The sequence below is a fragment of the Abramis brama genome, assembly GCF_963993115.1.
Source record: "Abramis brama genome assembly, chromosome: 5".
NCBI classification, from domain to species: domain Eukaryota; kingdom Metazoa; phylum Chordata; class Actinopteri; order Cypriniformes; family Leuciscidae; genus Abramis; species Abramis brama.
Genome location: NC_139967.1, coordinates 26,344,778 through 26,371,047, shown reverse-complemented (window position 1 = coordinate 26,371,047; position 26,270 = coordinate 26,344,778). Strand labels below are relative to the sequence as shown.

The following is a 26,270-nucleotide window of genomic DNA, read 5'->3' as shown; positions in this document are numbered from 1 at the left end:
ATTAAATTGAATCGGTTCAAAGGAATCATTAGTTCGCGAATCGGACGTAGTCTACGGCACGCGTTGTGTAATAGACCCTTTTACTGTTTGTATACAACGATGACGTATGCGCGCATATTGGCAACAGAAGTATGGCGAGAATCTATGGCAAGCCATTTTAACATTTAAAAGCTAGACTGGATATGTGTTGCAGATATCTGTAATTCAGTTTTGCCTAGTCAAAAAGAACATTTCAGATATCCACAACTACATTCTTCCTATCCATAATTGTCATTTCAGATATCCACAAAGACATTCTTTCTAGGACAAATGACGTCACTTTTGCCATTCATTTGTATGGGGTTTATCATTACAGATATCTACAATTCAGTTGCAGATATCCACTATGTGAATTACGGATATGCAACTGAATTGTAGATATCTGTAATTCTAGTTTGAGAAATCTTCAATTTGATTCTGACTAGTCATAACTCCAGTTCAAGATACCTTTAATTCACCTCAATTCAAGATATCTACATGTTCCTTTTCAGATATCTTAAATTAAGTTTTGACTAGGCGAAATGACGTTGTTGATATCTGTAACTGGAGTTATGACTAGTCAAAATGACGTTGTAGATATCTTAAACTGGAGTTAGGGATAGTCATAATTTAATTGTAGATATCTATTATCAAGTTATAGATATCTTGAAATTAATTTTGATTAGAGATATCTGAAATTTGAGATATCTGTAACTTTCATTCTGCCTAGTCAAAATGTAATTACAGATATCTTGAATTAGAGTTTTGACTAGGCCAAATGACGTTGCAGATATCTGTATGCATCACACTTTAGGCGGGAGCAGAGCGTGTTGTTCAAATCATCAAATCACATAGCACCTGTTAACTGTTAACTTTAATTAGCACTGATTAGCACCATGTCGGAGCAACCAGAGTTTTTAATCGTCTTTTTAATGCTGTTAGATACTGTTTCAAATTGAAAAAATAAAATAAAAAATAAGAACTAATCTGAACTAAGAACTTTTTTCTCATCTAAGGAAGTTAATGTTATTGTACTTCCATGGCAAGAATAGCATGCATGTCAGCATCTTTATTAAAGTGAATTAGTGTGGATCTCTTTCACGCATAAATCTTACGGCAACAATAACCTTTTAAGCATGATCATAAACATAGTATTGCAACATATTTTATTTATTTTTTTGTATATAAAAATAATTTTCTGGTGTTTTTTTCGATTACAGCCAACGCCATGACTGCTTCTTTCTTCTTCCATTTATAGAAATAAGGAAATGAACCCACTTCTTCTTTGAATATGGCGGGGAGGGGAAATGGATATCTAAAATAGAGCAATAATTTGCACTAGTCATAATGACGTTTGAGATATCTTTAACTTTCATTCTGCCTAGTCAAAACTGAATTACAGATATCTGCAATTGTCATTTAAGATGTGTGACGAGTTGAATGTCATTTTCAATGACGTCATTGCAGATATCTGTAATTCAGTTTTGCCTATTTAAAACTGAATTACAGATATCTCTATCTGTCGATTCGACTAGTCACAATTACGTTACAGATATCTTGAGTGACAATATCCAAAATGTAATTACGACTAGTCAGAAAGACATTGTTGATATCTACAATGTTAATTCCGGATAGTCAAAATTAGCTTTTAAATGTTAAAATGGCTTGCCATAAGAATCAGCAGCGTGTCAAGCTACGCGAGCGGATTAAACAACAGACGCGAGCATTTTTTATTCTGTCCTCGCTCCAATCAACACGTTTAATCGCCTGCAGCCACTATTCTGAAACGGCCGTGATCCTGTCGGAATCCTATAAAACTTAAGCCCCTTGGTGGAATGTCGATTAGTGCAACCGTAAACGCAACAACCAGACATTTTGATGCTGGGAAACCGTTTTGATAAACTTTCGGAGGTGCCAAGACGTTAGAGCCAAAAAACACCACTTCCGTTGCCAAAATGCGCGCGCAACTATTTGATCACGTGGGCTGTAAAAGGGTCTATTATCTCAGCAGTTTAGGATATCGCACAAGATTTGTCAACAGAAAACATTTCATCACTGGGTAGTTGTTTTTTTGTTTCGACACCATCGTGTCAATTGATTTTGATTAATATGCGCGAGGGAGAGAGAGAGCAAGACAGCGCTCGTGTTGTTTGAAGACGGTGAAGGTGAGCGCGCGCGCGGCCGGGTCTCTCTCGCTCTCGCTCTCGCTCTGCTCGTTCTTATATGCGCCCTGTTGAACTGACAGGACTTAAAAACACATGCAAATGATAAACTTTCACTCTATGATGGTTAAGATGTGCAATTAATCCGCGAATCACATGCGTCAAGGGCCAGGGAGCAGCTGGCCCGTACGGTTAATGAATCACGGATTAACTACGACAGCCTACATCGCACATCCTGCGATGTGACTATCGTGGATTCGCACATCGCGATATCGATGCTTAAACCACACATTGTGCAGCCCTAATCTCCATGTTCCTTCTATCCTTCGTTACCTCCACTGACTCAACTTTTTCGTTCCCTGCAGTTTGCTCTGTGGTTTACATCCATCACTCTGGCTCAGAGATGCAGATGGTAGTTGGCTAAATGTTTGATCAGTGGCCTGAATGAAAGGAGTTTATGGCTTTTGATTGATATGAGGTTGATGAGCGTCATTACAGTGTCTTGTTATATCACTTTATTGTGTGGTAATGTAATGTTTATGTTGCCCTCTGCTCATGATCCCGCATGTGTGGGTTGGCAAAGCATGAGTTGAACAGTCTAGCAAGATTAAGTAATGACATGGACTGTGGTTCTAAAACGTGATTTATGTATGTGATGTCATGATGTAGGTTCAAACTCACTCACTGCAGACTTAAGACACTCATTTTCCCTTTCATTATAGGGGAAGTTCACCCAAAAATGAAAATTGTGTCATCATTTACCCTCATGTTGCTCCAAACCCCTTTCACATTCTTCCGTGAAACACTAAGTGTGACATTTTGAATAATATCTTGGTTGTTTTTCTATCTAATGAAAGTCAAGTTCAGAAATTATGAAAAAAGTACCATTAGAGATTTATAAACACGGTCTGTATGTCTTCTGAAGCCATACAATAAAGACTAAATTTAGTCTTATTTACTTTTCAGTAAATTTACGTTGTTATTTACTGAAAATGTCTCAGCTGTAGCTGGCATATCAAATATGACGTATCAGGTTTATTTTCTTCACACCTATTTTTCAGTCTGGTCCTTTGGAATGACGTGAGGGTGACTAAATGAAGATGAGATTTTAATTTTTAGGTGAATTGTAAGTCTGCATTAAATGAACATTTCTAAATGCATGTTATTGATCTCATTGTTAACTTTTGTTAATGTTGGTGTCACTACTACATTTTTATCATGACTTTAAATATTCTAAAGACAAACAAAATATCCTCAAATATTTTCATCTTTTTCCCCTCTGTTGGCAAAATGTAATTGTTGGGACATGCACGGCAGTTGTCCAAATGTTATCTGGAAAGAAATCATCAGAAGTATTTTAAAGGTTTTATGGGCTAAGATAATGGCGTTGCAGCACACAATAGGTTTTTTACACAGCCTAGCCAGACGAAGTGTCATCTGTCTGCATCATTTGGAATGCAGTGTAACTTTTCCAGTCTGCCATTGAGATTGGGACTATCACCAGTATCTAGGAAAGCAGATTTGGATTTTACATGTGGCAGATTTGTGCCAAGATAGATTCAGTTGAGTAATGTCGAAATATTTTCTCATTTTTTCCGTTGATTTTCATGTGGGACGATTTTTGTCTCGAGTTCCACACCATTGCAAACTTTGTTCTTATCGAAAAGGAAAGCTCAAGGAAAGTGGATCATGACAGAAATAGGTCAGACACTTTTCATTATCAGCTAGATGACTGAGGGAAAGAAACGCCACAAAAAAGGAACACTAGAGGCCGAAAGTCCATTCTCTCCCATTGATCAAAAACGAGACCACAGCTGCTGTCAAACCAACAAATTCCACAGATATGCTTTCTTACCTAAATACGTCTGAATCTTACAAGCAAGCACGCTGTCAGATACTGCATAAATACTCTGCCTCGATCCTCTTTGGGGAATTTATCTTCATCGACTTGCCATTTCCTGAACATTCCTCACTTTGTTGTATTTTTAACTTGCCAGTTTTCAGTCCTTTCTGTACTTTCAGCATGTTTTAGTTCCAGGAGATCTAACGTGAGTGAATTTGCATACCTCATTGATCCTGATCTCCAGAGAGGATCAGAGCTAAAGCTTTCATGCATTTTGTTTATTTGAAAACGGCTCTTGCTAATCTTGATGGTGAATTTGTATGGTATGCCTGCACATGCAGGCTCTGTAATCATCTAAACAACAGACTCTGTTGACCTCGCTCTGTCATTAGCAGCTGGCCAGAGTGCAGAATGCATCATTTTGACAGATGATTTGAGCTGAAACTCAGAGGTTGTCATATACATGACTACCACTTTAAGTGAGATATGTCATGAAACATACATTCTTTAAAGGGGTGATTAACTGTAGCATATACTGTAGCATGGTATTTTACTGATGGCATGGCACTGGATAAAGATGCCAACCATCAAACAACAACACATGAATAATTTTTGTGATATTCTCTATGACTTGTAAGGGTGTTGAGACTGAATATAGGCCTACTGCTGTTGATGACAGTTGGTAAAATAAAAAAAGCTAGCATATATTTATGATATTCCATTCATGACACATTTAATCACTCTCTTTCTCTCTAAAACACCTCTTTCTTTCGTTTCTTTCATTAGTATATCCTCCATTGTCTGGCTTGCTGTTTAGGGGATGTAAGCAAATGCTTTGTTGGAGTGTTACATCAGCACTGTCAGAATGGCTAGTCAGAGGCACATTGTCATAGCAAGTCCACTCCCCCATGCCTTTGTACAGCTGGAAGCAAGGAAAACTGGGGAAACATATCACTCAGCCACAGTTAATTAGACCTGTGAGGGCAACTGGATGTAGTGTTTCCCTAATATTGAAGGACATTGTTCATTTATTTGACCCTGGGACCCTGAAGTCAGTTATACTCAAGGTGTGTGTGCTCTTTTGACCTAATATTACATTTCTTTATGAGTATGGTTGTTCTGAAGTTTGTCTTTATTTGGCCTATTTTAATGCATTAACGGGATAGTTCACCCCAAAATTTAATTCTGTCATTTATTCACCACCATGTCATTCCAAATCTGTATCACTTTCTTCTGTGGAACACAAAAGGAGATTTCCATTTTATGGACATTTCTTAAAATGTCTTCTTTTGTTCTTCACAGAAGATCGAAAGTCACACAGGTTTGGAACAACATGAGGATGAGTAAATGATGTCAGAATTTTCTATTTTTCGAGAATTTTCCCTATAAGGATATCAGGATAAGATCAATCAATTAAAAAAAGCCAAAATCAAGATCCTTCATGCTTTGTGCTTTGAGGTCACCTTTTATATGACATCATTAAAACCAAACTTTGCAAAACAAGAAGCAGAAATGATTAACTATGATAATTTCAACTTGTTAATGAATAATGACATTTCAGGTCACAACCAGCTGAGATTGTCAAAAATGTTCAGTATACAGCTAAATATGTCAATCCAAGCACTCTTTATGAGAATCATGTGAGAGAAGAGCTAAAATGTAGGTCATATATGATAAACCTGTGAAAGTGTTTTCTGCAGCTAGCAGTTAAACTTCTAATTTGCATCAGCTAATGCGGAGTGATCTCATGTCCCTGAGGTGCCAAATATCAGTTTCTTCTGTCTTTGGACTTGTCTAGACATGGTGTAAAACATGCTCTGCATTTATTTTTTGTATCAGTGCCCTTCCTTATTTAAAAAATTCCCAGATAATCCATAACCATTAATTATGACATTTAGAAGCTCCTTTGTTTGCTCTCTGAATTATGCAGTTTAAAGGCATAGTTCACACACACACACACACACACAAAAATAACATTCATTTACTCTCCCTCATGTTGTTCTAAACTCACATGATTTTGTTATATGACCTTTTATAAAACACAAAAGGTGAAATACCCTATCGTTCAAAATGTTCGGGTTGGTAAGATTTTTATGTTTTTGTTTTTGAAAGAATTTTAACAAAAATTTAAAAGAACCGTTTTCTATCTGAATATATTTGAAAATGTAATGTATTCCCGTGCTGGAAAAAAGCTGAATGTTCAGCAGCCATTACTATTGTCTTGCACCAGGCAGTGCACCAAGAAGAGCTACAGTGGATGTCAACATTTCTAAATAAAGGCTTCTGAAGATTTGGAATAAAGTGCAAAGTTTTTTTGACAACTTTTTAATTTTATTATTATTATTATTATTTTAGCTTTGCAGTCCCAGTCTTCATTTGCTTTCATTACATGTAAAAGAGTGGACAAATATAAAAAACAAATTCCCATTTGGTGTTCCACAAAAGAAAATTGGTCATTTGGGTGTGATCTGTAAACTCATACACGTATTTGACTAGTGTATTTAATGTGTAAATGCTTGATTTGATGGACAGCTCAGTAATCCCTAATAATGTGAGAAAATGTGTTCATTTTGTTACCAAACGGGTTAATTTACATTGTGTTTTAGCAGTTTTTTTTCTTTTTTTTCCCACAGTTACTTAGCGGACCAGTGCTGGAATGGAGGCTGCATCTACCTAATCATGTTGCGAAGAATCAAACGCAAAGCTCCTCTCCCTCCATGCAATGGCAACAATGGGGGCAACTGCGTGGACGTCTCTAAAGAGCACCGGCGCAATGTCTCCGACGAGCCTGTTGGCAGCCCCACACAGAATGGGCAAAACGGAAAACGAACCCGCAAATTTGGCGTTATTTCCCGCTCCTCGTTCACTCGCGACAGCAAAGACAGTAAAGATAGCCAGGACTTTGAGCATGAGAATGGCTACAGCTCCATGGAGGCAGAGGTCACATCCCCAGAGAGCAGCAGCCCTCAGGACACACCGACCGATGACTGTCCGGTCATTGGCTCCTCAGAGGTGATTTCCAATCGCTTGAAGGTGGGGAGCACGGCCACCCTACCCAGCCGATCCCACTCACGCCTGTCTGAAAGATACAAAACTGAGTCAATAAACAGTGAACCTTCCAGTCAGGTAAGAAATATAACCGCAAGAAAACTGTTGTTTTAATAGAAGTTGTTAGAATTGGATATTCAAATAACATTCCTGAATTGAATGAATGCATGAATCCATTAAGGCTTTTAAAAATATGAAAAATATTACAATTTATAAATGTATATAAAAATATTAGATTAAAATACATAAATATATATTTGATATTATAAAGCTATATTATATATCACAAAATTGTTTCATTGTTATAAAATGGTACGTATTATAATACATTCTATATTATAAAGTCAAGCTGTCTGAAGTCTGTTGTATCTGAAGGAAAGTTACACAGAATATGGTGCAAAAAAATGTGCTAAATAAACAAGCAAACAAACAGAAAAGAGGACACTTTAAAATCTTTGGAAGCGCCCTTTAAGTCCACAGATTCAAACATTTGCCATTGACTTTGCTTTGAGGATGAAAGAGTGGTTGGTTGATGCTCATCATGTAATTAGAAGTTTGGACCCCACAGTGCGGCTAACTGCATATGTTTCCGATTTGATTCTCCATTGGGACCGCTAGTGTTACTTGGAGCAAGTCTAGTAAGTATTGTGACCTTAAACTGAGTGGCTCACTCAAAATAACCCATAAGGGTTCTTCTAGATGTATCCATGTGCCAGTGGTTGGAAGAACTGCTTGGAGGGATCATCCCAAAAAAGCTGTATGCGTCTGATTTTGAACAATCACACAGCATTTCAAAGACCAACAAGGTGCGGTTTCCATGGGATTCTGTAACGAGCCATTTTCAGAAAGCCACATGAAAGGACAACAGACTGAATCAATATGCTTAATTGTATAACTGTGTCCTTAACTTACATTTAAAATGATATTTTAAAAAAAGTTTTCCCATTCTCGCCATTGAGACGCTCTTTGAAGGACTAGAGGTGGGTTTATATATATATATATACAATTTATACAATTTATAACAGTTTTTATACATACACAAATCAGATCAAATTAAAGTATCACATAATATATATATACAAAAAGTATAGTATACATAAACACACACAAAAAGAACACCTCAAACACCCCCCTCCTCCCCGAACACGCACCAGATAAAATAAAAATATATATACACGTTAAACAAAGCCATATACAATAAAGAATTAAACAAAAAACATACTTAATCCCGGGCAACTTCAGTAAAACATTGAAAACGGAGTGAATGTATAAAAGAATAAAGTTATCCTTATTACATAAGTGCTCAATCCAATTTACAACTCTTAAAAAGATACCTAAGAAAGGGGCCCCAGATATTATAAAAAAAATGTTTTTAGAAGTGTAACGCCTGTTTCACACATACTCCGTTTGCATATATAGCAGTGCAGCGATCGTTTCCGCACCGAGTCTATTTTTGCTGTGCTGCAAACACTGAATTAAAGTGACAGCGCATGTTTCGTGGTCAAAATGAACACAGATTGACCTGAAAATGTAGTAATTTCACCATAAATGCGTTTAATTAAATAAAATGTAGTAATCTCACCATAAATGTATTTAATTAAATACTACTTTTTTTCAGTGTCATATTTTTACTTTAAGGCCGCGGGGTAAATCAAGTAAAACTACAATTTACCTCAACAAGGCGACATAATGAACAGCACTCGTCTCATTCGTGGAGGTGGAAAAACAAGTTCTTTGTGACTTGCAAGATTTATTGTATTAAAATTTAAATGCAAAAGAAAAGGCATTGTTTTTGTCAATTTTAAGTTTTATTTTAAAATGTTTGCGATTTTAATATAAGTAGGCTACATGGTTAAATATTTGAGACAAAAGTCTCACCTCAGAATACATCTCTTTCCCTCTTCCCCCACCCTCTATCTCTTATGCTAAAATCACCTGAGATTTACACACAATCTATATGGTTTAAATGTTAACAATTATCATCCAGTTTTATAAATGCTTGGTATCATTTGAAATGTCTCAGTGCGACTGGTACAAATGTCTCATTTCCAAATAGGTAAAACAAAAGGTAATAAGGTTTTTAGGAGTTTAGAGATAGCTGGCGAAAGAGAAAATCTGCTTTTTACCATTTTCAATGGATTATCTAAATAGTTAAAATCATGTTACGTAATGGCAGTTTTACAAGCAAACCAAAAATCATTTTAAAGTTGACGACTAACTCCTCGAGCCACTGAAATTAGTCACATTATCTTGGAGCAATGCAATATCTCATCCAGAATGTGTATGTCACCGTTGTGTTGCAGCTCACCAACCACAATATCAAAGAAGAACAAGTCATAGTGTTTTTATCTGAAGAATCTAGATGTGTACACACTGATAACTAATCGGTTATAACTGACTTCACAGTCCAGTTGACAGGAAACATAATCTATGTGTAACATTAATTAGTTTGTAGGCATGTTCCCTCTCAAATACACTTTTCCAAATTGTGATAAAATAAGTTTCCTAGACATACAGTGAGATTACCATGCGAGTAATTAGTAGCATTAATGTGTCTGTGCAAGCGTGTTGTGAACATGTCAGAGGGAGGACGTGTAAGCTTATTTTGGCAGTGAACAGGAAAAGCATGAGAACGTGAGAAGAGAGGCAGCAGACCATCTCCGTGAAATATCCTGTGTCGGTGATTCACCCCGCCGACAGGCTTTCCTTGAGAACATGCCCCTCTCCTAGACAGATTTCAAAGGAAATGTGAACAAGTTGCAGCATGTTTGTAGTCCAGAGGTGTGTGCTAACCCAACTGTCATTTTGGGAAGAAGTGTTAAAGGTAAAGTGTGCATCTGCGCCACAAGAGGCACCAAGCGGAATTGCAAAAATAATGAGTTTTTCCAAGCAGGTTACTCAACCTCCAGCACCCTCCATCTAGGCTATATAATCAGACATGCACTACTGTTCAAAAGTTTTGGGTCAGTACTTTTTATGTTCTTAAAAGAAGTCTCTTATGCTCAGCAAGGCTGCATTTATTTGATAAAAAATACAGTAAAACAGTAATATTGTGAAATATTATTTAACACAACTAAAACAACTGTATTCTATTTTAATATACACTGCCCGGACAAAAAAAAAAACCCATTTAAATAGGCAAATACATATGTCTATGATTGGATAATTATTGCTGGAATTGTTATGTTTCTAGTATGTAATATGTTTGGCAACAGTTCTTCTAACCCTAAATGATGCAGTGTGTAGCTTTTCATTTCTTAAAAAAAAACAAAAAAAACGTGTAGGATACAAGATATTGACCAAAAATTGATGGAAATAACGTTTATTTCCATCAATTTTTGGTCAATATCTTGTATCCTACACGTTTTTTTTGTTTTTTTTTAAGAAATGAAAAGCTACACACTGCATCATTTAGGGTGCATCATCACTGCATCATCAAGAGGTGCATACATTTTTGGTATAAGGTAATACTTTATTTCTGAATATTTTAAAAAATATATATTTTTTAAATAAATATATATTATTTCATGACCCGTCTTTAAAATGGTGTTTGAACATTTATGGGCTTTTGTCTTAGTGTTACTGTTAGAAAAGCTTTGATGTCAGGCACAAAAGATATAAATGGCTCAGTGGCTGAAATTAATTCATGCATTTGAAGCCTGCCTGACTGGGGAAAAAACACTCTGAATGTCATGACATTATTGTATGTAATGGACTTTTAAACCATATTGTACATATGAAGTACAGTTAGGAAGAAGTCTGTTTTTTCTACAACTGGAGTTGAGAAACAGGATCAGGTCCATTTAACCTCATAATAAAACTGTCACTTATTTTGAAAGCAGAGAATAATAACCCGTTTTTTTAGTTGTTTAGCCATCATAATAGGCAAAAATCACAAAAATGAATGCAAGAGGAGACAGGATGTGAGAACAAAGTGCATAATCTATTATAAATATATGTTAGCTTTAACCCACCTAATCCAAAACATTGTCACTTAAAATTCGGTTCTGTTATTTAATGAACCTGAATTCATCATTAATGAACAGTAATAGTGAATGATGAAGTGCAGCTCAGACAGTGAGAGAAATGGCTCTTGAAACTGTCAGAAACGTGCCCTTCAAGTTTCCCTTCTTCTGATAAATGGCCTTTTCAAAGGAAGAAGTAAGCCTGGATTAAAAAAGAAAAAGTAAATCATGGAAAATGCTTAAGTTCTTACGCTTAACTTTACAAAGCCTTTTTTCTTATCTTAGGGAAATAGGCTGTACATTTACTGGAATTATATAAACAATAATGTGTCTTAATTTGCTGAATGATCTGTTCAAAGATTATTGGTTGTTGTTGTTTGTTTTGCATGAAATGCAGTATAAAATGGGAAACAGTTGGAGAACTGTAATTGAAGTTAAAGCCACAAAACAGCTGCCACACTGATTGTTCCCCTCTTCTCATCTACAGCCCTGTGAGGGCAGCCAGATCTGGAAGATGCACATGGTGAAGGGTCAAGACGGACTGGGAATCCAGATCACGGGCGGGCGAGGGTCCAAACGCTCTCCTCACGGGATCATCGTGGCCCACGTGGAGGAGGGAGGAGCTGCACAGAGGTAAACGGCTTTCATTAGCAAAGGTTTTCAGCTGCTGCCTTGGCAACAGTAGGTGCCGTGGTGATACTTCTCAATCAACATCTCATACATATGCAAGCGTCAGAAAGTCTTGAGTGCCCTCTGCGATATTCATTCATCTTCAAAGGCATTGTGACACCCTTATATGGATGCACAGAAAATATCCAGTCACGCTGCCATATGTAGGATATTGACCAGTTCACAAGGTATCAGAAGCTTCAGTAGTTGTAGTCATAATGCTCTGTACTGCTAGCGTTTGCTGTCCTGTTGACAGTATGTCTACTGTCTAATTTAACAATGTGTAGGGATAGTGAAAAATATTATTTCAGAGCATTTTACATCACAATACTGTGATATTCACATGCCAAAGAATCATCACTTTTAGTAATATTATTTACATGAATGTTTTTGGAAATAATGAGTCAATAGCTCTGTTTACACCCAGCTATTTTTATGCACATTTTTGGATATTTCATTAAAAAAACTCTGGATGGAAATGATAAAATGTGCATAAATTCTAAAAAACTTTTTATACGACAAGAAAACAGACATAAACTGTGATGAAAACTCGATGCTCATAAAAAAAAGCCTTGTGACTTTGCGATGGAACGGCATAACTGGACTAACCAGCAGACCGATCTTGTTGCACAGCATCTGAAATGCTGTTTTGGTTGTTCTGAAACGCCTGAGCAAAAGACTGTCGTCAAAGTGGTTTGGTATAATTACCTGACAGAACTGTCTTACATGACTGCATTCCCAAACAGCAGCATCTGCCTCCGAAAGCAAGATAACTTTATTGCGTTTCGTCAGCGCACTCTGAGACGCAAGTTTTATCAATTTATTATACTAAATTATTATATACATTGGTTTCTTCTACTAAGTGATATTAAGTTAGCCTGGTAATACCAAGGCTATGGCACAATTGAAAAGCGTTTTCTTTCTCGCGGGGGGGCGCTTGTCTGATGTTTAAAATCATTGGTTACCCGTAAGCCAATCACATAACGTTTGGTTATGGCGTGTGTTATGCGCATGCTCAGCCGCATCTAACTTCCACTGTAAACACATGTATGATGCGAAAACAAAACCATCGAGCGAAATACCGGAGTAAACATGGCTGTGAACGACTTTTGCAGATTATGTGAAGTAAATCTATGTATCCACGGTACAATCAGCATCTACGTCACGGCTCTCAGCCCGCCCTCTGTTCGTTGATTGGCCCGGCTGTTTTCAGACCGTAGAAAAACGGAAAGCTATTACGCTGTATCAGACTGAGTACAGAAGCGAAATGAAATTGAGCGGAAGTAGGAAGTCTTGACGTAGTCAGGCTAATATTAAGTGCCAGTTTATTAGGAAGTGACAAATTCAGCTCTTCAGCTCACTCGATGGAAACATTTGCTTTATTCGCAAATGTTTTATGCGATTCCAGTTTTGCACATAAGATCAACTATGGATGGAAACATAGCTACTGTAAGTAAATTTACAATGTATTAAGTCAATGTACACTTGATGTACACTTACTCAAGCAAAGTCCCAACCTACCCTAATCCAAAATAAGAATAAATGAAAATATAATGTTATATAATTAGGGATGTGGCAATATTAAAATTCTGGCTATTACAATAAGCTGATAATTATTTTCATGTTATGGCCGATAATGGATCATTTGCTGATATCAATTTTTAACTGTGTTTTTAAATGCTTGGTGTTTTAATGATTCATTTTATAAGGGTTAGATGATGACATAGGTAATCCAAAAGCAAGTGAAATGAGCATGCACAATAAAATATTCAATATTTACAGACACTGTTAAACTAAAAATAAATATTGGTATCATATCAGTAATAATGATATTTTAACAATATCGGCAAATCTGTGGTTTAGATTTTTATTTTATTATATTTTGAGAGGGGAATTTTGAATAAATCTACACTAAACTAAATTTAGGATATCATATCATGACCCAGGTATCGGTGAAATATCGCTGAGATTTCTACCTCTAGTGCTTTGCAGTACCAGGTTATGTAAGCAAATAGCTGTCATTTAGCAAAGCTAGACAGAGCCAGCATAGGATTCTAACATGATACTGTATATCCCTTCAATTTCTACAAACACACAATAACAATTGTGAGGTCTTTTTTAATAAAAATATTTCCCTCTCCGTCTACATGTGAATTGGCCCTTAAACTGTGTTTTAAGCTGTAACGTTGGAGAATTTGCTGACTTGCTTCCCTTTGTGATTCATTAATGCACACTTTGGCGAAGTTTAAAGGGAAACACAACAACCTGATGGTAATGAGCCAAAAGCTAAAATAAACCCTTGCTGTCTAAAAAAAATTGAATTACTCCCCCTAGATGATGTGCTAAATTAAATAAATGTGTTTAGGGAAAATGAGCCCCTGTGGCTTTGCCTTGAGACCCGAAAAAATTAATTGATTACAGGATATACAAATTCATGAGTTGTTGCAGATCTGTTGGAAAGTACATACGCAGCTCCCCCACAGTGCCTACAGTCAAAGCAGGCTATTTTTGGTATGACCAGCACTAGGGTTTATTGTTATAATTTAACAGTTCTGCATTTCCTCCCACATAGTTTTAATGGGGGCCATTTCTGAGAAACCTATAGACATGAATCATGCATATTGGTCAAACTGGCTGCTTTCCAAATCTTTCTTTTTAGTGTGGCTCAAGAGGTGGTCAGATTCAGGGCCATCAGTGCAGCATGATATGGGTTGTTATGAAGTTTCCTGCTCTTATATAACAACTAACTCTGAGATAACCTCAGATTCCTTCATCTGTGACTGAAGCCCTGAGGATTTTGACCAGTGAGAGGCTTTCAGATTTTGAATCTTTCTCTCTTCACTGCACACTGTTCATCGTAATAAGCCTCAGTTGAGTGGTCAGGCTGGAAGAATCGAAACTGTCTGAAGACATTTGGAAATGGAAGAATGTAGCAGAGACAGAGCTGTCTTTATAATGGCACTGTTAATTTGATTTAGTTTTAGCCATAGTCTTTTGACTAAAATGCCATTTAGTTTTTGTCATATTTTAGTAATCTGAATTGTTAGTCTAGTTTTAGTCGACTAAATATCATAAGATATCATATCTACATTAGATAAGAAACAAATAAGAGACAAATAAATACATTTGAACGAAGATATAAAAGAAATAAATTGTGCTTTAAGTTTGTCAAGTAGGTCTAACAGTAGTATTCAGGTAAGAAATATTACAGAAATTGAATAAAGTAATCAAATGTAAAATAGTGCATATTCTTCCTTGTATAAATCCTTATTAAAGCTACTAAAGTTACTCAGTCAAGAGCAGTGAGTGATTTTCTCTTTGTGTTTTGTCGTTTGAATTAACATTAGGGACAGCAGCAGGTTTATAAGGAAACTAAGGAACTAATGCACAGCTCCACTGATACACATCCGATTTTCTCCCAACTGTTTACTTTCACTTAAGATATAACCAACTCTGTTTAAATGAATACTCACCAAAACAGGCAGTTAGAAATTGTTGTTGTGTGTATATGTCCTTTTAAGCGCAATAAGAAGCGAAAGGAAACTCAATTCAGCACTTTTATGCTGTCAGAGAGGCACCATTTCCAATTGAGTTCTCTTTCACGTCTTCTTTCACTTGAATAGTTTAAAATTGCTTTAATATTTAAATTGGCAAATGCATGATAAAAGCTTTGTCAAATGATTCCTTCAATTGTCCTGGGCCATCGTTCAGTCCTTATTGTCGAGCCCTGTATTGTATTGTAAATTTCTTTGTGTTTTCCCAGAGATTGTTACGTTACTCCATATGGTTTACAAATGGTCTTGTTTTCCTGACATCAAATGGGAAATTTATCCGCATGTCTGTTTTTCTCTTTTTCACAGATGTTGACATTTTTAAACATTTTATAAGTCATGCAGCAATTGTATCCTATTAACCCACCGCATGTGCGCATCTAACCTTCCTACCACGCAAATTCGAAGAGTCTCTTCGCAAATTGTCCCTCCCTAACATTTTCATCTTGTTCTTATTCGTTGAGAAAGTCAATAGATTGCCATTATAGTTTTTGTCATCAAAAACAGTTTTTTATTAGTTATCATATCGTTTTCAAAATGTTGTTGACAAAAACGAATTATTCATCAACGAAATGAATACTGCTTTGTGCTTTTTCTTGATAAAGCATGATGAAACTGGTTTCATTTCACCCTGAACACAATAGCTATTGCATAATTTAGATATTTGCACCTTGTAGACAAATAAATCCAGAAATTATTTTAGAAAGTTTTGAAGCTCCAAGAGTAGATAATTCCTGCTCTCTTCCCATGACAAATGGGCTTCAAGGATGTTAAGTATAAAATTAGTTTGAATTATGTTCTATATTCTCTTGGTTCAAATACATTTAGGTATTTACTTTCTTAATACACATTCCTGGACTTGCTGTGATTGATTCATTAGAGAAGTGTTTTTTCCCCCAGACATTTCAAACAACTACTTATATCTGGTTTTAATATTTAGTTTATTTATTTTTTTATTTTTTTATTTTTTTGTATATTATATTTAGCTCTAATTTATTTTCACTTCAGTTTTAGTCATTTTAGTGCTTAAACTTTCAGTTATTTTTTGCTTGCTTTTCATTTAATATATATATAAAAAAAAATTTTTTTTCAGCTTTATTTCAGTATTTTTTTATTTTATTGTTTTAGTCAACAATAACAACAGACTCCAGTTTGAAAACCCTAGCCTTTCATCAGGAATAATCACAGATTGTCATTTTCTCTGGTTGTCATCAAGCTACCTGTCATATAGTAACCGCTTATAGTGATCCAATCAATTCCTGATTAACATCCAATTAACATTTCACTTAAATAGCTGACGTGACATGAGGAGTGTATGCTGCTTGTTCTTTTTTTATATATGGGAATGTCCTGATCATGTTTCTCTGCTTCTGCTTCTTTTTTGATTTCAGAGATGGCCGTCTGAAGGCAGGCGATGAGTTACTTATGATAAACGGTCACTCCCTTGTTGGACTCTCACACCAGGAGGCTGTAGCCATCCTGCGCTCCACTGCTGGACTCGTGCAGCTGGTGGTGGCCAGCAGGGTGAGTTTGGCCTTACAATACAGTATATCAATAAGTGTGTGTCACTGCACGGGGGAAGTATCTTCGCACACAAATCATGAGCTGTTCTTGATGTGTTCTTCGTATAAAGTGTGTCAGCCGTTCAAGCACATAAAGATGTCACAGGCAGATGCTTGTAGGAGCTAAAAAATTGAAGAGTGAAGCGCTGATGGGCTTGCCGCTCGGCTTTCTGAGATAAAGTTAAAAATACTCACAGGCTGCTCAACGGCACACAACATCTCTCTTCTCTTCAGCTGCTCTTCCTTCCTTTCCCAGGATGAATCCGAAGTGGACTTCCACAAGTATCCTTCCACCAGCTTGCCCGACCTAGTGAGCACGTGCTCTGGTCCGGACGCCTCTCCCTCCCCCGGGGAGGAGAAGGAGAATATGGAGCCGGACATGGAGGACGTGAGGGCCAGCAGTCTTTCACTGCCCACCCAGGACTTGGTACGTATGCTTGCCGCCTATCAGCCTGATTATCTGCCACTTTCATCTGGTGCTGCCCTCAGGACGAGTTAGAACAGACTGTTTTCTGTTTTTGGTAGAAGAGTGTTTATGATTAAAAGTTTGCTTTGTGGTTAAATGTTCAGTGCTTTATAATAATCTGTTTGTTAGTGTGAGTATGTGTAGTCATTCTCCTTGTTGAGGTGTTTGATAAAAAGTGAATGCACTTCCATGTTTTGTCTGAAAAGAACAAGCTTTTCCATATATTTTTTAGGAAAATCAAAATACCCGCAGCACGTCGTGATTTTAAAATACTGCTTTAGAGATAGCACAGTTGCTTTATCTGTTTGCTTCTTTTGATCTGTGTGCCAGGGCCCCATTTTATGTTCTTGAGGTTTTATCTGTTGTTTTGCCAGAAAAATATTAGTGCCACTGCTTATCCAAGCAGCCATTGGATCAGCATTTGTTTGTTTCGTCACAGATAACAAATTATTCATTTGTTCTGCGCAAGCAGGCGTGCATCAAATCACTAATGCCACACAGCGTTAATGTTTAATCAATACAAAATGAGACGTTGCGCTGGTTTGGTGATCAGTGATGACAACAAGGCTAATGCCGGCCGTTAACCGTTTCAATGGCACACTGACAGGACCACACAACTCAACGTATTAGGGTTAAACTCTTGAGCGGCTGTTTTGTAGAGCAGCGCCCATGGTGCTCTGGTTGAGATGTTTTGCGGTGCAGAGTAAAGTGGGTCATTCACCACCGCCCCCCACTGCGTCTATACTGCATATCTTGCTTTCGGAATCAAAAAATGAAAAAGAGCAACCGTCCCGCCTGCTGTCTAATTGCATTAGCATTCCACGGCTCCTGCTGAACATAGCCGTGAATCTGGGGCATTAAAGCTTGGATTTGTTTTACTGTAGAACAAAAAACTTTTGACCAATTTTATTTTATGATGTTCTAGTGCCTATTAGTAATTTACTTATAGTGACCATTTTTAAGCTTAAAAATAGCAAACAACACAGTAACAGATACTGTATATAGTTCCATTTATAGCACTAAATGTACATGACTTGATGGGTAGATAGGTACAGTAGGTGGATCGATAGGTAGATGGATGGATGGATGGATTTGTAGATGGGCAGGTAGATAGATATAGTTAATGCGTATAGATTAAAGCGGCTTGATCTGTCAGATCCTCTGACAGATACTTGTACTGTTTAATGCGTTTGAGAGGTAGTGCTTTCCTTAGTGCATAACTTACATTTCACAGGTATAATCTCCATTTGTAAATGTTAGAAAGTCATGCAAATATTTCCATTTTGTTGTCAGGAGTGGATGAGCCTTATGCAAGCGAGTCTACGCAAAACTTCACAGACTTTAGTCAACGAGCGCCGCTGGGCGCATACACGCCAAACAGACGGAGTGGAATAATTCTGACTAAAATATACATTTCGCTAAAATATTTGTTGTTGGACATTAAATGTGCCATAAGTTGAATTTTAAACCTACAAAGTGTATTTTTATGATAGCATAGCAGTAACTGTAAAGCACCCATTGTAATGGGGTAATCAAATGTAGGCTAGTATAATTAATAAGCTCAGATGAGGGAATGTGTGTTCCTCTTTTTTATTTTCATTTTCAGTTTTGTGAATTTAACTTCTACTTTAAAAATCATTGTTTTTGTTTGTAGATTGTAATGTTGTTGCAACGTTAGAATGTAATGCAGTTTTAACTTCTTTTATTGCACATAATATATAACATAGCCTACATGGTTACATTCACTATATTTGTTTTCATCGCCTTCAATATGAACATTGTTTGTTGGACAACATTTTGCAGGATATGAAATATTTTTATCCAAATAGAATCAAAAAAATACAGAGATTTTTTTTTTTTTTTTTTTTTTTTTTTTGTCCACATCGCCCAGCCCTACTGAGGATCTTTGTGTCGCTAGACAAAGACCATCTTAGCCTAGTTAAACATCAATAGGATTCCCTTCGCCGCTGAAAAGATGAATACTTGTAAATAAAGGCTTATGGGACATGATGATGAGGTTTAAGGAGCCTGTAGTTTCCTCTCATCCTGTGTTCTCTAGTCTCCAGTGAGCTGTTCTCTCCCTCCAGGCTTTAGTCTTTAATGAATGACCGAGTGGGAGCTCTTAAAGAGTGATTGGGACTGAAGGAGGAATAAACAGTATAGTTTCCCATGATTTATTGACCTGGTACTTGTCAGAAGGACTTCCTGTCATGTGCTATGTTTGTTTTTATTATAACTTTGCAGATGTTGTTTTTCATAGGTCCTATGATTTTGAAGTGCTACATTGTGGCTTTCTATTTAGTTATCACATTAAAAATGTAGAAGAAAATTGTGATTTATCATTTCCAGACCTGGAAAAGTCATGAGAAATTCTGATTGTGAAAATTACAGCAACTACAGTACAACATCCGCACTAAAACAAACTTTTGTTGTTTTTGTTATTGCTTTTTTTGGGAAGTAAATTACACTTTTTTTTTTAACCTTGTTTTAATAACAAAGTGCATCTTTTGCATTCAGTAACAAGCTGACAGATCGAATAGAATATCCATAAATTGAATACACTGCTCATCTTTTGCAGGATTGTGCTAGAGCTCAGCAGCATTCACACGTGTATGGCTTTCACTCATAGCTGTTGGTTGCATTATGCAAGAACAACTATGCATCAGTGATCAGCAAATTATTTCCCCCTCAGTATGGCCTGCTTTCAAATAATTCACCATCCAGAAATGTTTTTTTTGTGAGTGTGATCTTGATAAATGGGTTTTAAAAATCCTTATTCAATAATAATGTATGCCTGGAAAAGGCAAAGCAATGGAAATTCATTGGTCTAAAAGTGTGAGAGCCCTATCATTAAGTTATAAGGCAGAAAATAAAACGGGGAGTGTAATTAGGCCAATCAATTTTTCAGTTTGCCATATGTTTGCTTTCCCCTTTCGGTTTTCCATTCCGAATCCAAACACCTGTCCAAACTGTTCTCACACTCCCTTTCAGCAAGCTGCCATAGCAGAAGAGGGTGCTGAGCGGTTGCTATTATGTGGGCGTCCTGTGCTGACAGTATTAGGTGTGTCTCCAGATCTGTTCTGAAGTGTCAGGCTATGTGGTTTTGATGAGACAAAGGGAGGGAGGGAAAAAACATTTTCATCAAAATAGGAAAGGGAATGATCTGGAAGATGAACGCAGCTGTGACTGTCACGTTGAGTCCTGTGAGGCACGGAGGTGTGGGGTTTGAGGAAGCCCACAGGCTCACCTGCAACAGCGCAGTCTAGCTTGTTCATGCAGGAGACAGATCTCATTTCTGACAACGGAGGGAAGGGCTTCATGTCTGTATGCCTGAAAAGAGAGCAGTGAATCTTTCCCTATATGTTGCTGTTCAAACTTGTTTTTTCAGGACACAGGAGCTGTGTGATGAACCGAAACTCATTGTTCAAGCTAAGATGTTTGGAAGGGTTGGAAAACACTTTAGTTTAGTTTTTCACAACAGCCATAATCAATATAATCAACCTTATATTATGCAGAATTTTTGCTGGGCTAAATATCTGCAGTCGTAGCTAACAAAGGCCTCGTTTACACTGCCAGTGAAATGTGACCCAATTCCGATTTTTTGCTCATATGTGACACAGATCGGATGTGTTCTATGACAGTGTAAACAGGAAAAAAACGCATGCATTCGGATATTTCCAGATCGGTTTCAGGCCTCATTCGTATGTGGAAATAAATCGGATATGTGCCAATGCGACTGTCATGTAAACAGGCAGATCGGATTTTCTGAGGCATTAGGCAACGTCTCCGCGGTTTAACGACGAGAGAAACCCCGACGCGCTTCTGCAAAGGGACGGATGACCCGACGAAACGTTGTGTCATCGTAGGAGAGGAATGTGGAGAGGGGCACGTGAAGTGTTTTCACAGGACTTTAAATGTAATGACAATTTTGTTCATTTACATTTATTCATTTTAAACATTTAGTAATTTATTTGTAATAAACACTTTAAGTGGGCTATTTAAATTTAAAAAGTGCTAGGACTATTTTTCAATTATATTTTTTAAAACATACGCGCAGAGTGTGATGTAATATTGTGTGTGCATAGAAAGAATTCGTCCGCGGCCGCTCAAAAAAGAAAATTGTCCACAGCTGCTCTACTCCTGAGCGCAACTCCACTGTCAGTGTTGTGTAAGTACAGGCACTAGGCATTTTTTTTTTGTCTTTATTTCTATTTCCTGTCGCTGTGCAGGCTTTTTATTGTATAACAGTGAACAGCCCAATAACCCTTATGTGCCGTAGATCAGTCCGTTGCATTACGAATGAAAGCAGTATCAATAATGTCAAATATGTGATGTGCAGTCAAGTTCAGGTGTGTGTAGGCTATATGCTGTTTAACAAGTGTTCGCACCGATACGCTTGTGATTTGTGGAGTTTTAACGAGTTTTATAGACATTGTTTCTTATTCAAAAGTGGTGTTTGGCAACTTCGCATATCGCAGAGCATGAAACATTTTGTATTCTTCCATTTGTGCAAGAGAATTTAACCCTTTAAGCATGCGCAATATGTTTCAGATAGTAGCCTATATGGCAAGTGTAAACACATGAATTGGATATGGGTCACACAATTTAAAGAACGTGTAAACAGACAGTCAAAAAAATCGGATATAGGCAACAAATCAGAATTGGCCATCAAGACTTGCAGTGTAAACGAGGCCAAAGACTTCTGAACATGTAACGTTAACTATATAATTGCTGTTAATTAACACAATCACTTAATTGCATTTTATGTTTAGAGTTATTAGTGATCATTTAAGCATGCAGAACCTTTTGAATTTGACCCAGAATTTTCTACTGCAAAGTGCTTTGCATATTTAGTGGTTACAATATAAAACCAGAGATAAACACAATTATATAGTCCCATGCTAATAAAAAAAAAATAGCATCAATTATTATTAAATTTGCACATTTAATTTGCTGCCAAAAACATCAATGTGCACTACCGTTCAAAAGTTTGGGGTTGGTCAAATAAAAATATTTTATTCATTAAGGCTGTACTGTAAAAACAGTAATATTGTGAAATATTATTATAATTTTAAATAACTGTTTTCTATTTTCATATATTTAAAAATGTCATTTATTGGTGTGATGGCAAAGCTGAATTTTCAGTATTTTTTACTCTAGTCTTTAGTGTCACATGATCCTTCAGAAATCAATATACAGTAATATGATGATTTACTGCTCAAGAAACAAGTATTATTATCATCAGGATATTATCAGGATGTATTATCATACATTTATCATCAGGATTCTTTGAATAGAAAGTTTAATCTAAACGGCATTTAGATGAAATGGTAATCGTTTGTAATATTATAAGTTAAATTGTTAAAATGTTTATTAAAAGTCTTAGGCCTTGTCCACACTAATACGTTTTCGCTTGAAAATGCATCTTTTTCTCTCTGTTTTGGCCTTCTGTCCACACTGAGACTGTGTTAGCAATGAAAACGAAGCTTTTTGAAAACTCTCCAAAGTGGATACATTTGAAAATGCCGTTTTCACGTTGTAGTGGACTGTGCAAACGGAGGTATTTAAAAATGATGATGTAAGTTTAGTCATGTGACGCATATTGAACCCATAGATATTCATGTTTATACCGGTATTGTGCCCGTTTTGTGCTGTTCACTTTCACATTGTTGCTAAAATATGTCACTTTGCACACTCTTCATATCACAGTCCTTCAAAGATGACAGCGTTTATGAGCTTCTATGAGGGTTTACACATGCGCAATGAATGAATGGTGAGTTTAGTTTTTTCCGACGTTCAAGTGTGGATGAGAAACTTTTGGAAAACGCTTTGAAAAAACTAGTGTGGACGAAGAGCGTTTTGAAACGAAATCTCCGTTTTCAAATCTATCCTGATTAATGTAGACGTAGTTTTAATGACCCCAAACTTTTGAATGGGAATGTAGGGAAACTTTTTCATTATTATTAAACTTTGCAGAAACTACAAGCAGAAATCAAAAGCAATAGATGGTAAATTAATATAATTTAATATGTATTGAAATTAGTTTTGCAAATCTGTACTGTTTGGGGTAAACAAATTACTTGGTTCATAGTGGATCACTTGAGCAAAGGCACATTTCCATTCCACACCTCCAAGAAGTCTCCATGAATACATTGGCTTTCATGCACACGTGAGATTTGATCTCCCTCTGTGAAAATAAGAGAGCGTTCACCAGCTTGAGTGTGCAACATTCCCTACAGTCCTGCACAGTGAAGGACAATCAAAAGTTTATGGCTTACCATTTAAAGAGGAAATGTCACATGAAACAGGAATTTTTATTCCATTTGCTTTCTCAACTGTTTCTCATTTAGAGGCAGTGTAATATCTTCTGTCTCTCTCTCTGTTCTAATTCCCTCTGCCTCCTGTCTTTAAGTTTACAGATCTTGACAGACTGGAGGAACATGGCAGGATTGAGGGTACCAAAGGATGCCGAAGCCCCACACCGATGAAGTTCCGTAGCAGATCCCAAGGTCGAACATGTCCAGTTGAATCAAGTCTCAACACTGCTGTGCTGAGCATGAAAACTTTGTAATGAGATTAAACTGTATTGGATTATGGCCAAGGGTGGATCCACCAATTCTAATTTCTTTATGATAGATTAGGGGTGGGCGATCTTCCCAATTTTGAGATGTACTATCGAGAATATCCAGACTGGAATAAGCCTATGGGTTTATCTATTTGCACAATTTAAAACACAGTATTGCATTAAACAGTCAGTTGTCAAAATAGTCATTAAACACTTCCCTTTAAAACACTGCATAGTCTTCACCCTATGAATTAAATATACATTGATTCTTATTAAAACTGCTAAAGTTATTCAGTCAGTTATAACATTAATGACACAGCAGCAGGTATTTGCATTAGGCTTTAGACCGAATGCATGGACCGAATGCATGGATCTAATGTAATGACACCCATCTGATTTCTTTCCCAACTGTTTATTCACTTAAGACACAAATGACTGTCTTTATGTAAATACTCACCAAGACAGACATTTTGGCACATTTTTGTTTTTATTTGACAGTTTAGGTGCGCGTCTAAAACCCCAGGTATACTTTGCTCATCCACGTTCCTCTCCGTCACACAGAAATCACAGTTTAATGTGCTTTTAATAACTTTTATTTTAATAAAGTAAAGCATGTCCCGCAGTAGACTGCATCTTACGACAGTCCCGTTACATAATTTGACTGGTTTGTAAGTTAAGTTTAAGGAGGGGCAAAAGCACACCATTTTAAAGGAAAGGAAAAGCATGTGGCACAATGATCATTTTATCTTAATTATCAAGCTTTAATAATCGTTGGAAGCCGAAATTCATGGCACAGACCTACAGCTGTTGAAATGTTGCAAGACACATGATAGAGACATATGATATAATTTGGCTAGTCAGCACAGACATCTAGTACGCAGATCATACTGTAACTGCAGTTTAACATTATTACGAGGACATAAAAGGTCACAATCTCTATGATTCGCTTCAAAATCGATCACGAGATAAAATCGTCAAATCGCCCACCACTATGATAGCTAGATTCTGGTACCAGATCAGGGTGTACTGAAATTGTTCACATAGATTTTTTTTAATTATGCTCGTTAATCAGCAGAGACATTCAGACATGAAGATCAGTTTCTCCCACTGTGAATATAAATGACTGAATTAAGTGTGTTTACATTTCAAGTTAATGTCTTGATGTCGTTATGTTTAGGTGGAGGGAGCCGTCTGGAGTCTGTTGGCGAAGATGATGAGCTTATCGTGGAAAATGGTGATACAGGAAGTGACGTGGCAGAAAAGCCAGCGCGAGGAGGACGCAAACATTCCCTCCCACAGCAGCTGGATACAGTTGGAATCCGACAGGTAGCTGAAGCATTCAGCTCGTTCGTTTTGATTTATTGCCTTATTCAAACCGTTATTCTTGGAATCTTGGAATGCCTCACAGTCTACGGTACATGGTTCCAGTTTCATGTTCTGTGATGCCCCAAAACTAAAATTATTATGTTGCATGGCCACTTCAAATACAACTCATCCAGTCTTTACATGTGGGTGGAAGGTTTCCCTTAGCTGTGCTAATTACAATGCTTGTCAAAAGTAAATTGAAAGATGTGTGAATAGTTTAAACCTTACATCAGAGCTTAATTTTTTGTTATATTGGTACTATGTAGTCTCGTCCTTTACACAAGTAAAGGGACAATGTACATTTTCATTTTTCATTAAATTTTTTGCAAAATAAACCCTAATAGGATGATCAGATATTGTGTAAAATATAATTAAATATATATTATAAATTAGGTGGTTGGGGAGGGGGGAACCAAGGGACTACAGTCAAATATACAATTTAGCGTTATTATTGAAAAGTGTGTGTGTGTGTGTATATAATAATTCACAGAATGCCTCTCTTGACCAATCAGAATAAAGTGTTCCAGAGAGCCCTGTAATAAACCTAAATATAGTATAGTTTATCTAATATAATAGTCTCAGTTTGTTTGTTTTTCTTTACAAAAACATTAGCACAATAGAATTTACATTTACATTCTCTTAGCTGTTGCTTTTATCCAAAGTGACTTACAAATGAGGAAAAACCTTAACAAAGCATTTCATAGGTACGGATTACTGGCGGTAGCTGCTTAATTTCTCACAGTTAAACACAATAAAAATAAAGCTTATTTTATCATCTCATTGTTTATTCATAACCTCTTTTATCATCCTCTTCAGGAATATCAAATCGTGAAGAAATCGGCCCGTTCCCTGAGCACTGTTCAAGTGGAGTCTCCATGGCGACTGGCACAGCCATCCATAATCTCCAACATTGTCCTGATGAAAGGACAGGGCAAGGTGAGGGAGGCCCTGCACCCAGGGCAACACATGCAGTCACCATGAGGGTTCACATATGTAGCATTTTACATATAAACTGCTTTGATCCTGTTGGTCTTTATTTATTTAGGGGTGATTCAC

At 36.8% G+C, this 26,270-nt stretch overlaps 1 protein-coding gene across 2 annotated transcripts in view; it reads left to right on the top strand.

Moving 5' to 3' along the window:
* pdzd2 (PDZ domain containing 2) overlaps positions 1 to 26,270 on the top strand; it is an 86,119-nt gene that overhangs the window by 42,657 nt on the left and 17,192 nt on the right. For both annotated transcript variants that reach the window (XM_084115453.1, XM_084115454.1), the window contains 7 exons: positions 6,657 to 7,149; positions 11,524 to 11,669; positions 16,648 to 16,780; positions 17,075 to 17,245; positions 23,697 to 23,793; positions 25,027 to 25,175; positions 26,031 to 26,150. In XM_084115453.1, coding sequence (XP_083971579.1) covers positions 6,657 to 7,149; positions 11,524 to 11,669; positions 16,648 to 16,780; positions 17,075 to 17,245; positions 23,697 to 23,793; positions 25,027 to 25,175; positions 26,031 to 26,150 — 1,309 coding nt within the window. The remainder of the gene's footprint in view (positions 1 to 6,656; positions 7,150 to 11,523; positions 11,670 to 16,647; positions 16,781 to 17,074; positions 17,246 to 23,696; positions 23,794 to 25,026; positions 25,176 to 26,030; positions 26,151 to 26,270) is intronic.